We start from the raw sequence: 12,377 nt of genomic DNA on the forward strand, positions 1-12,377 counted from the left end.
TGACCAAAGTGTATTATTTCACACTTTGTAGACCACTCTGAGAAGTGACATCTGCATGCTTCACAGTTTCCCAGTTATCAGAAAACAAGTCTCTGCCCTGAGGATCTTACAGCCTAAAGTTGTTAGCAGTAGAGTTGTCCTACAGAGAGGCCCTTTCCTTTTGAAATTAAACAGGAGAAAGCAAGTGGAAGGAAGGCAGGAGGCCCTCTCCAGCCCTGTAAGGTTACACGATGTGAGTTTGTTTTCCAGTCACCAATGGTAAGTGTGTACCATGCTGTGTTTGTGTTTCTGCTACTCTGAGGTGGGGGAGGGTGTGCTACTCTGAATTGTGATGAAGGGGTGTGCGTGCTTCTGCTACTCTGAGTTGCGATGGTGTGTGAGTTTCTGCCTACTACTCTGAGTTGTGTTGAAGGGGGAGCGGTGTTTCTGCTACTCTGAGTTGTGATGAATGTGTTTGTGTGTGTTCCTTCCTGCTAGCCTGAGTTGTGATGAAGGTGGGTGTGTATTCTTACTACTCTGAGTTGCGATGTGTGTGTGTCCCGCTACTAGTCTTGAGCTGAGTGCTGAAGGTGGGTGAAATGGGGGGGGGGCGTGAGTGAGTGTGCCCCCCTTAACCCCTCCACTTTCCCCACGGCTCCTCTCCCTGCTCGACTGGGGCTGGGAAGCAAGCCTTGCCCCCTCCCCACGCAGCCTGGGGGGAGAGAGAGTCACCGAGGGAGAGGCTGGCTGCGCAAAGGCAGCTCCTCCGTCCCCTCCTCCCCGCTGCCCGGGCGTCCCTCTCCAAGGGCGCAGGAGGAGCCCTGGCAGCCGCTCCCCTTCCCACTAGGCGAGGCTCCCCCCACCGGCCAGGGCTCCGCCCCGAGGAGCTTGGCACGTCCCGGATTGGTGGGCAGGGCGGGTGGCTTGGAAGTGCGCTGCGGAGTGGAGCTATTTGACGTGTGGCTGCTGGGGGAAGGCAAGGCAGGCAGGGCTCGCTGGCTGCGCTGGAGCGCTGCTGCTGGGGCTGGCTACGGAGGAGCCCCTGCCCGGGATCTGGCCGCCCCCGCCCCCCTGCCCCGCTCTGCCCCCCCAAATGAGCGGCTCGCCCGCTGGATCTAACGCCAGGACATCGCCCAGCAGCACCAGCAGCTCCCTCTCGCCTCCCGGAGCCTCCTGCCCGGCGCTCGCGCACTTGCCCCCGGAGGACCCCCTGCGCCAGGCGAACCGGCTGCCCATCAGGGTGCTGAAGATGCTGAGCGCCCACGGCGGACACCTCCTGCACCCGGAATACCTGCAGCCCCTCTCCTCCACGCCCGTCAGCCCCATCGAGGTGAGTGGGGGGCTGCACACCCTCCTGGGAGGAAGCCCCCCCCAGGGACTGGGGTGGATTTACCTTCTGAGTAGACCTGCCGAGGAGGGGGGCTCCGATCTGACCCACCCTTGCTGGAGAGGAAGCCCCGCGGACTAGAAGGGGGCTTGCTTCTGAGTAGACCTGGTGAGAGGTGGGCTGGGATCCGACCCGCCCTTGCTGAAGTCGAAGCCCCATGGAGTAGAGTGAGGCTTGCTTCCGAGTAGACCTGCTGAGGGGTGGGCTGCGATCTGACCCACCCTTGCTGGAGAGGAAGCCCCACGGACTAGAGTGGGGCTTGCTTCTGAGTAGACCTGCCGAGGGGTGAGCTGGGATCTGACCCACACTTGCTTGAAGGAAGCCTCATGGATTAGAAGGGGGCTTGCTTCTGAGTAGTCCTGCGGCGGTTTGGGCTGCAGTCCTGTTCATTCTTTACCTGGGAGTAAGCCCCATTGACTAGAATGGGAGTTAGTTCTGAGTAGACCTGCTGAGGAGTGGGCTGCGATCTGACCCACACAGGGAGCCCCATTGACAAGAATGGGGCTTGCTTCTGAGTAGACCTGCTGAGGAGTGGGCTTCAGGGCTGCAAATCCTGTCCACACTTTGGCCCGGAAGTAAGCCCCATGGACTGGAACGGGGCTTACTTCTTGAGTAGACCTGCTGAGGCGTGGGCTCCGGGGCTGTAAATCCTAACCCCACTTTACCTGGGAGTAAGCCCCATTGATTAGAATGGAAGTTAGTTCTGAGTAGACCCGCAGAGTCTTCGGCTGCAATCTGATCCACACGGGCCTGAGAGGGAGCCCCATTGAGTGGAATGGGATTTACCTCTGAGTAGACCTGCTGAGGATTGGGTTCTGGGGCTGGCAATTCTGGCCACACTTTTGCCTGAGAGTAAGCCCCATGGACTAGAATGGGGCTTATTTCTGAGTAGACCTCTGCATGTCTACTCAGAAGTAAGTCCCATTATAGTCAATGAACATAACCTGAACATCTCACTGTGCTCTGTTGTGTGCTCGCTTTGATTTGGGGGGGGGGGGGCTTTCTTCCTGGGAATGTCTTCTGAACAGGGCCAGGATTTGGGCTGGGGCAGCTCCTTGCCTGGTGTTTTCTTGTCCTGCCCTGCAGGAGAGAACTTGGGGAGGAGAAATGTAGGATAGATGGGGTACTTGTTAATTAATTGTGTAGTCCAGGGGTGCTCACACTTTTTGGGCTCGAGAGCTACTTTGAAACCCAGCAAGGCCCGGAGATCTACCAGAGTTTTTTTTTACAATGTTCGCGCCATCATAACATATAACATTTATGTGTACAATGTATGTTGGTGTACCTTGAGCCCCACTGCGTATAACAGGACTTACTCCTGAGTAGACATGCCTAGGATTAGGCTGTGAGGCTGCAATCCTAGCCACACTTACCTGGAAGTAAGCCCCATTGAGTACAATGGGCCTTACTCCCAGCGTTTCCTCCCAGAGGCACCTGAAGGGGGGGTCGGCACTTCGCGATCCACCTATTGAGCACCCCTGGTGTAGTCACTGTTGGGGGTAGTCTGGGGGGGGCTTTCTCTGTGGGGTGGGGGCTCTTCCTCCCCCAGTGTGTATGTTCTTGAGGGTGGCGGTGTACCCCAACCTTACCTCTTCTTTTTCTCTCTTCCCCTCCCCCCACCAGCTGGATGCCAAGAAGAGCCCCCTGGCACTGTTGGCACAGACCTGCTCTCAGATCGGCAAGCCAGACCCACCACCCGCCTCTAAACTCAACTCGGGCGCTTCCTCTGCCAGCCTCTCAGGCTCCGACAAGGAGTCAGGCAGCCGGGCAGCCTCAACCACCCTCAAGCAGCTGGGTGATCCACCCGTGGAGGACAAGTCAAGCTTCAAGCCTTACTCCAAAGGCGGTGGAGGAGGAGGTGGTGATCCACGCAAAGACGGTGGCCTGGCAAGCCAGACCGGCCCTGGCAGCGAGAAGACCAGCTTCCGAGTCCCCAGCGCCACCTGCCCACCTTTCCCACCACATGTCTCTGCTGCCCCCTCATCATCTTCCACCTCCTCCTCCCCCGGTGGCTCCCGGGGCAGCTCTCCGCAGCACACTGATTGCAAAGGCCCTGACGACAAGAAGGAGCTGGAGGTGGTGGCCAAGGCCAGCCCTGACGGCTCGCAGGGGGCCGGCGGGAGCAGGGCCAGCAGTGGCGCAGGCAGCGTGGAGCCTGGGGCACTTGGTGAGGCCACTTCTGGACGCAAGTCGGAGCCTCCGGCCCTCACAGCCTCCTCGGGCCATGTGGCCCCAGTGTCCCCCTACAAGCCGGGGCACTCGGTCTTCCCCTTGCCCCCCTCCAGCATTGGCTACCATGGCTCCATCGTTGGGGCCTATGCGGGTTACCCTTCGCAGTTTGTGCCCAGCCTGGATCCTACCAAGCCCAGCCTGGTGAGCAGTCAGTTGCCGGGGGCCTTGGGGTTGCCGGGCAAGCCCCCCAGCTCCAGCCCCTTGACAGGGGCCTCTCCCCCGTCCTTCATGCAAGGATTATGCCGTGACCCCTATTGCCTGAGCTACCACAGCACCTCCCACCTGGGCACCAGCAACTGCTCCAGCTGCGTGCACGACCCGGGCAGCCTGAAAAGCGGATACCCCCTGGTGTACCCTGCCCACCCGCTGCACACCACCCTCTCCAGCGCCACACCCAGCCTGCCGGGCCACCCGCTCTACACCTACGGCTTCATGCTCCAGAACGACGCCCTGCCCCACATATGCAACTGGGTGTCGGCCAGCGGACCCTGTGACAAGAGGTTTTCCACCTCCGAGGAACTCCTGGCCCACTTGCGGACCCACACGACCCTTCCTGGGGCGGAGAAACTCTTGGCTGGCTACCCGACCTCCGGGCTGGGCTCGGCCGCATCTTGTCACCTCCATCTTCCACCCACCGCTCCGGGCAGCCCCAGCTCCTTACCGGGGTCCCTGTCCTTGAGGAGCCCACACACTTTGGGACTAAGCCGGTACCACCCGTATGGTAAGAGCCATTTGCCCACAGCTGGAGCGTTACCAGTGCCCTCCTTGCCAGCGGCCGGACCCTACTACTCCCCATATGCCCTCTATGGCCAAAGACTGACTTCAGCCTCTGCACTTGGATATCAGTGACTCCGGCAGTCCCGGTGCGTCTGCTGCCTCTCGTCCCTTGCCCCTGGACTCTGTATTTATTTACTGTATGTTAGCTTAAAGCTGGAAATATAAGTGCATTAATACACCAATGATTAATGGTATGCAAAAAGTCTGTGTCCAAAAAAAAAAGAAAGAAACCCAACCATTTTTCTGCAGGTGGGGGAGGGGCTCTTACTGTGTTTCCTTTTGATCCCCTTTAATTTTTTTAAATTCTTTCCCTTTGTCTCCACCAACCCCTTTGCATGATTCTCAACAAACAAACAAAAAAATGCATTTCTCCCCATCCCTTCCCTTTGTTTTATCTTTCTTTTCTTTTTTTAAATTCAATTTCTCTTTTGTACAGTTACCAGAAATGTAATTTCTTTCTTTCCTTTGACCCCTTGCCCCTGTTTTGTGTTCTGAGGAAGGGGCGGTGGTGGGAGGCCCCGCGGGGTTGCGTTCTTGTGGCTTTGTTTGGGCTTGGTGAAATCCCGAGAGCCTCACTTGCGGGGCAGGCCGTGCAGCTAGAGGGCACCTTGCTGCTTGGGGGCATTTGGGGAAAGAGCCGTGCCCTCAGCCACCCAACAGCTGGTCCATTTAGTCCATGCCGTGTGTCTCTTTCTTCTGTAAAAGCGAAGGCTCTGCGCTCTTGGAGGTAGCGAGGGGGTGCCCTGTATAGACAGAGCTTGGTGTGCCATTCTTCCTGGTACCTGGATTTTGCTGATGGTACTGATACCCAGAAAGCAATCTACCCTTGGGGTGCACCTTGCATTATTATTTTTTTTTTTAATGTTTTAAAAGACATGGATTTAAATAAAATTGGCATCCTCAAGGAACTGGAATAGGAGAACTTTCTCTCATGCACCAAATGAAGAACTTGGAAGAACTTGGCTTGGCCTAGCTCTGGCTGGCTCCTTTAAGTCCGGCTGGCGTCCAGGGCGGGCAGTTGCACCCTTAACTGCAGGCTCGAATCTACATACCAAAAAAAAACCTAATGCCCCCATATGCCCCCCTGACTTCTCTTGACCTATGGGAATGGAACAGTCATTAAGGGTGTGGAGCCTCCCCTCCCCTAACGCAGCCTTCCACGCTGCGGACCATTTTGGGTGAATAGAGCTCCATCCTGGTAAGTCTTATTTTGTTAATAAATGAATACTTGGCTATATCCACCTTGTTATGTGTGCTCTCTTGCCTTCTCCCCTTGACCTGCCTATTCTTGTACGCATCGAGTCCACAAACCCCAGGGGAAATTGTAGCCTTGTGGAACCTTAAAGGCTGACCTGAAAATGGGCTGTGCAGTTTGAGTTTCCCAGATTTTACTGGTTGGGAGAACCAAAGTCCAGTGGGTCCATTCATTCTCTGGTCCAGTGTACCACAAGCGCAAGAGGATGGGGGCCATCAGAGGCTTTGATGGTGGATGAGACTGGAACACTTTGGAATTACAAAGCAAGGGTTGTCGTTTTGGTTTTGGTTTTTTGCACCTTGGTGCAAACAGAAATCCAGATCCCCAGGCCAAGGGTTGTTCCTCTGCCCCCGTGTTTCTTTTTTTCCAACAGCAGAGGATCTTTTATATTTGGGAATTATTTACCAATGGCTCCTTGCCAGGCTTCTCTTGCCTATTTTACTACCCTAGCATTTTGCCCTTTCGTTATGCTGCATGTACATGTATAGACCTAGCCAGAGTTTCTCCTCCACTATTTCCAGTGGATTGGTGAGTTCCTCCTTATAGGAAACTGAAGGGCAGAAAAGACTTCTGGAACTGCAGCATCCATCAGGCTTGTGTGGGAAGGGAGTATGGGAAAGGCTGCAGCGCCATCTAGTGATGGAGAAAAAGAATGTGGACATATGCGCGCATGAGGAGTCATGGGTGACATGCTCACCCTTTAGCCTTGCTGGAGCTGCTGTGCACCTGGCAGGCGTGTGCAGGAGGCTCTGCCTCTCCATGGTGCGGGGGGGGGGAATTTCTTTATTCTCTGTGCCTCGTCTTTTGTGAAGTCAGCCACAAAGTCAAGTGACTTCCACCTTTGTGGGGAGGGCCTTCTTTTTGCAGACGTTGTGCAAGGATTGCTCCTTGGTAGGAGGGTGATTTGACAGTATTGATCTGAAAATAGTTTGGATGGGCATGAGATGGGACACTGGCTAATTGTGTGTGGTTTATGGGGCTCTCCTCCTTGATTGTGCTGTTTTCATTGTACAGTATCTAGTTGTAGATACTTCTGTCTTCTCTATCTACGTATCTAGATCTATGTGATCCTCTTATCACTGAGGGACTGCATATTCCACATTTAAAAACCTGTTTCCTCGTGGCCACAGAGCGATTCCCATGCACCATAAAAACCTGTTACGGGGACCATGGGAAGCTTGGAAACACACACCTCTGTGTGTGTCCCATCCAGCCATAAAAACCTGTTATAGGGGCAATGGGAAGCTTGGGAACACATACCTCCCTGTATCCCCCATCCCTTTTGCTTAGTCAAGGAATGGGCATTCCAAACTTGCACTCCTTGATCAAGCAGGGTGTGGGGTGGAAGACTGGGGCTTGAACGAAGCAAAGGCATACGGAAGGTCTCCCTGACCCCCACAATGACCTGGCACTGTTGAGTGCCTGCGTGTGCAAGCCCGGGGCGGGGGGAGGACCCGGTTCAGTTATAGGGACGCTTCTGTGGGCAGGGACTGTGTGCTATAGAGTAAACCAAACTGAAACCAAGTACACCAATCTTTTGTACTTGGTGCCCATCCTAAGGGTAACTTTGCAGTGCAATCTACTGCTATGCTATTTACAGGCAAGCAAATAATCTGGATTCTTTCAGAGTCAGAAAGAGAAGTTTCTCCTTAGAATCCTGCCTCTCATATGAATGTGCTATGTGGCAAACTGTTCTACCTCAACCTCCCCTGCCATATGAGGGTAATTGTGCATACCTTACAAGGTTGTTGTAAGGACTGCAAGATAATGTGCATGAAGTGAGCATTTCTCTCCTGTGGTGAGCTCCTCCAGGAGCCAGCCACCATAAGAAACAGGAGGCTGGACTACGTGAGTCGTTGGTTTGATCCAACAGGGCGGTGCTTGCATTCTTATGAACCTGAATTCCAGATGATATCAATCATGTCTCTAATTGATTTTTTGATTAAGCTGGGGCTGCAGCTCCTGGAGGCCCCTGTTGGCACCTGGCTTAGATGCCACTTTATCCAGTATGTAATTAATCTGTGGAACTCCTTGCCGCAGGATGACACCTGGCCTAGATGCCTTTAAAAGAGTATTGCACAGATTTATGGAGGAAAAGTTCATCACAGGTTACAAGCTATGCTGGGTTTACACAATGTCCTAGTTTTAGAAGGACGGCTGTCTGAATGCTAGGTGCGAAGGAGTAGCAACAGAACGCAGGTATCTTGTCTTGTGTGCTCTCTGACGCATGAGGTGGGCCACTGTGAGAACATGAAGCTGGACAAGATGGACCCTTGACCTGATCCACCAGGGCTCTTCTTATTTTCTAGGTTCCGTTCTTGGTAGGTTTGGTAAAGGAACCCTTTCAGAAACCCAGGAAAGCTGGATTTATAGTGCCAGTGAGTATAAAGACCTTACTGGTCTAGAGTGACAAAGGGGCGGACTCAGATCTTTACATACACATAAGAGGAGCCAAATTTTGAACTCTTCTTAAGAATGCCTTGCATATCATTTTACGTGAAAAAGTCAGGTTGGGGATTGCGTGCAATCACAGCGCTCATCTTTTCCATCCTCCTTTCTCATTGGTGGTTTATGGGTTGGCAGGATGCAGGGATGAGAAGATCAGACAATCTTTCAGCTATGCTGTCATCCGATGATAAAGTCCAAGAACAACAAAAGATTGGACCAATCCAGATCAGAGCGAAAGATGAGGAGCTCAAAACACTTCCTAGAAGAAAAAGAAATCAACATTTGAAGCTTTGAACAAGGGCAGTTTTGGGAGATGGCTGCTGGATTGGCCAAAGCGACCAGCAAGAGATTGTTTGCAAAATGGGAACGGCTTCTCCACAAAAATTTGATTTACAATTCCAGGAAGTACTTCTAGTGCTTCTGTAGCTATGTGGTTGAAGCTGGATCTGATTGCTTCAAAGTTCAGGTACAAAGACAAATTCATAGCCCAGGAAAAAATGTGCAAGGTTAAATTCACGAGAGCTGGTTCAGGTGCTGTGATGGGCTCTCATTCTCTCACGCTGGCTTTTGGCTTGCTCAATCTGGGTGTCAAGATTTCAGCTGCCCTGAATGACCTTTACAATTGGACTATTTCAGTGGTGTTATTTTTTTTTTAAAAAAAACTTCTAACACTGCTACCAAGCCATAAAAATAACTGATTCATAGACCACAGAACTGGAAATAAAGTCACATGGCTTTTCTTGGAATGAGAAAGATATGGGAGTGCCTTGTGCACTGGCTTTTCTAGTACGGCTTCCGAAGGGAAAGCTGCATGTGTGAACTGTGCTTGCCTTTTGAGCACAGGGTGGGTGCATAAATGATCTCATTATGCATTACTTGGGCAGATTAAAAATTGGATCCTTGAGGCTTTGGTGTATATACTTATTATTAATAATGAGTAATAAATAACATAGGCCTTCAAAAAAAAAACACCCTTTTTTAAGGCGCCAACAATGTTTGATCAAATTTAGGATATTTTGAGGGTGCTGAATTCAAAAATGGCCTCAGTTTGGCCCGATTGGCTCTAGTTTTAGGGGTACGGCCTGGCCATCTTATATGCTGCTACCTCGTGAGAAGCCAACACCATGAATTCCTCATGAAGAAGCTGCCTGAATTGGCTCTAGTTTTGGGGGTACTGCATAGCCACTTCATATGCTGATATGAGGCTTTACCATACCCCCAAAGTAGAGCCAATTGGGCAAAACCGATGCCATTTTTTGATTCAGCACCCCAAATATACATAATAGGTCTTACTTTTAAGATGGCAAAATGTACAGATGTCTGTGCAATAACAAAATGGTGTGCCTGGCACATCACATAAAGTGAAAAGTCCCTCGCACCAGGGGTGGCAGCAACTGTTGCCCTGCACATTCCTGATCTTGTCTGATCTTGGAAGCTAAGCAGGGTCAGGCCTGGTTAGTACTTGGATGGGAGACCGCCTGAGAATACCAGGTGCTGTAGGCTTAGACCATAGTCTTTTGAGACTGAAGGTTGCCAACCCAGGGCCTTAGAATCTAGAAAGGAGCACAGAGGAGGATGAAGATGGAGACAGGGGTAAACGGGGAAGCATGCATGATTCAGTTTCATGAGTAGCTAAGGGAAGGTAAGAGTAGCTGCTGTTTTCACTTTTGAAAATGTCAGTTACTTCTCATAGGACATTTCCCTACATCATCTCTGTATAAGATATGTATTTATGGCACCAAGTGAAGCGTGTGTGTGTGTGTGTGTGTGTGTGTGTGTGTGTGTGCGCGCACGCGCGCTCTGCAAGTAGTTCCTCTCCTCTGACTGAATTGGAAACCAAACCAAAAAAAAACAAACTGCAGCCCTAAGTATGCTTGCAGTATGTATAAATAGGAGGACTGAGCCTAAAAGTAGGATGGCAACCTAAATAATATTTGTAAAGTGCTTTCTCAATGTGCCAAGCACTCCACATGTCTTATTTTTCAGAGTTCTCACAAAGACCTTGTAGGGCAGTGTTTCTCAAACTGTGGATCGGGACCCACTAGGTGGGTCACGTGTCAATTTCAGGTGGGTCTCCATTCATTTCAATATTTTATCTTTAATATATAAGACTTGATACTACCAGGGTACGTGACTGTTACAGATCTGAACTTTTAACAAGCTACTATGTACATGTACGTGCTTTTAACAATGATAGTAAATGGGTCTTACTCCTGGCTAAGTGTGGATAGGATTGCAGCCTAGGATTGTTCAAAATTTTCCTGCTTTATGATGTCACTTCCAGTGATGGCATCACTTCTGGTGGGTCCTGACAGATTCATTCTAAAAAGTGGGTTCCGATGCCAAATGTGTGAGAACCACTGTGTAGGGTATTCTTATCCCCATATTACAGATGGGGAAGACTGAGGCTGAGGGGGAGTGGCTTGATTAAGGCTGACTAGTGAGTTCATGATTTGCAGGTCAGTTCCTTAGCCATTATCTTATGTGAGCTCTGTGGCTTATGTTGCACATTGAAATCCAAGATTAGATACTGCTTTCCTTGGTTCTTTTATCTGCATGAAGGCCTTTAGCCTAAAATAGTGATTCTCAAACTTTTTAGCACTAGGACCCACTTTTTGAAATGACACTTTTATCGCGACCCACCTAAGATTACCAAACTTTTAAAAAAGGAGACCTAGAAAGAAAAATTTATTTGTTTATAATGACCTGAAAAACCCCTCAAACCTTATATTTACCCATGCTTGCAAACTGCAGGAGCTCAGCTCCTTGCAGGGTAGTTAGCAGCTACAGTATCCGATTTTTGAATAGCTTCAGGGCCTGAGGCAGTTATCTGATCTTTCCATCACCCTCTGGCGAACCACCACAAATCAAGTTGTGACCCACCAGTGGGTCCCGACCCACAGTTTAGGAACCACTAGTTAAAACTCTTGTCCTCAGCTAATGGATCCAGGGCAGTTATTTCCAGTTCTTTCCAAATACCTTCACACTGGCTAAGCAAAATGAGACCATGTTTGACATTTCCTATTTCTTTGTAGGCTGCTGGGAGGCTTGGGAGATAATGCCAAGGAACTTGGTATACCCATTTGAGACTTTACTTTTTCAGATTAGAAAAGATCTGAAAATCTAAGGGAACCCGACTGTTCCACTAGTTTTCAAGGGCAGGGATGGAAGATGCCCAACACATTGGGTGCAAGTAATTCGCAATTATTTCAGAAAAAGATGAGAAGGTATTGGCAAGGCAGACTTCAGAAGCCTGAAATTGACCGATCCTTCTTGCAGTTCTGGTGTTAATCTAATCTCCCTTAGTACTTAGTACCCCCTTAGGGGGGTGATCCTGGTTCGAACCAATGCGTACCAGGAAGGGGGACGTTTATTACTTCCTTGCACACTGCTTTGGTTCTGAAAATTGCCCCTTTACAGTGATGGTTTGCTCCAGAACGCTCTGGTCCCATGAAATGAGTTATGAGGGTGGCAGGGCCTAAAAAAATATGCCACAGCAACAACAAAATCCTGTCTCATGGATGAATTCAGTGCGTCAGGTCACAAAGGTCATTCGGGCCATTTGCATAGGGCACTCAGTAGGGAGTGGCCATCAGTCACAGTTCCCTGACAAATGTGCCTGAATGGAGTGTATGTTTGCAATCACATGTTACATTTTTAGGGGTGCACCTAAAAAATCAAAAGGTCTCTTCAAAGGGGGAGAGCCAGCATAGGGTTATGTAATGACCAAGGTATTAACCTTAGCTGTCAGACAGAGGGCTAGAATCAAATCCCTCTTGGCTGTGAAACTGGGCTGGGTAGCCCAGAGAGAGAGAGCCATTATCTACCGTTCAAGCCTACTTCCCAGCATCACTGGGAAGCTATATGGGATATTGCCTTGCATTACCCAGAGAAACTGCAGGATAGTGTTGTTTTTATTAAGAATATTTATATAGCATTTTTCCATTTTAATATTTTATATTTCTATGCCTTTTTTTCAACAAAGATAATTCACAAAGTGGTTTACATACCAAGATAAATGAATAAATGGCTCCCTGTCCCCAAAGGGTTCTATAATAAACTTTATTCTTTTTTGTAATTTACTTATATTTCACGTTTTTAATGTATCTCAATTGCAACAAACATTCACTTTTCATCATATAGAAATTGAAAGGGATATACTCAAAAATACTTACAAGACATCAGAAGTGGGGGGAAAATTACGTAGAACCCATCCAAATCAGGCTTGCATTGTGCACAGAGAGAGAGAGAGAGAGAGAGAGAGAGAGAGAGAGAGAGAATTTTTCCCAGCATTTTGCA

General features: G+C 50.0%; 1 protein-coding gene and 1 pseudogene across 1 annotated transcript; both read left to right on the plus strand.

Annotated features, from left to right (window-relative positions):
- Positions 1-1,000: 1,000 nt before the first annotated feature.
- Positions 1,001-5,612, plus strand: ZNF703 (zinc finger protein 703). Its single transcript, XM_066639529.1, has 2 exons — positions 1,001-1,309; positions 2,990-5,612. The coding sequence occupies exons 1-2, from the start codon at positions 1,073-1,075 to the stop codon at positions 4,445-4,447; spliced, it is 1,695 nt and encodes a 564-aa protein (XP_066495626.1). The 5' UTR covers positions 1,001-1,072; the 3' UTR covers positions 4,448-5,612.
- A 3,849-nt stretch (positions 5,613-9,461) lies between these two features.
- LOC136662922 (5S ribosomal RNA) lies at positions 9,462-9,581 on the plus strand (annotated as a pseudogene).
- The last annotated feature ends 2,796 nt before the right edge of the window (positions 9,582-12,377 follow it).

This window comes from Tiliqua scincoides, chromosome 11, assembly GCF_035046505.1.
Source record: "Tiliqua scincoides isolate rTilSci1 chromosome 11, rTilSci1.hap2, whole genome shotgun sequence".
In the NCBI taxonomy this organism is placed as follows: Eukaryota; Metazoa; Chordata; class Lepidosauria; order Squamata; family Scincidae; genus Tiliqua; species Tiliqua scincoides.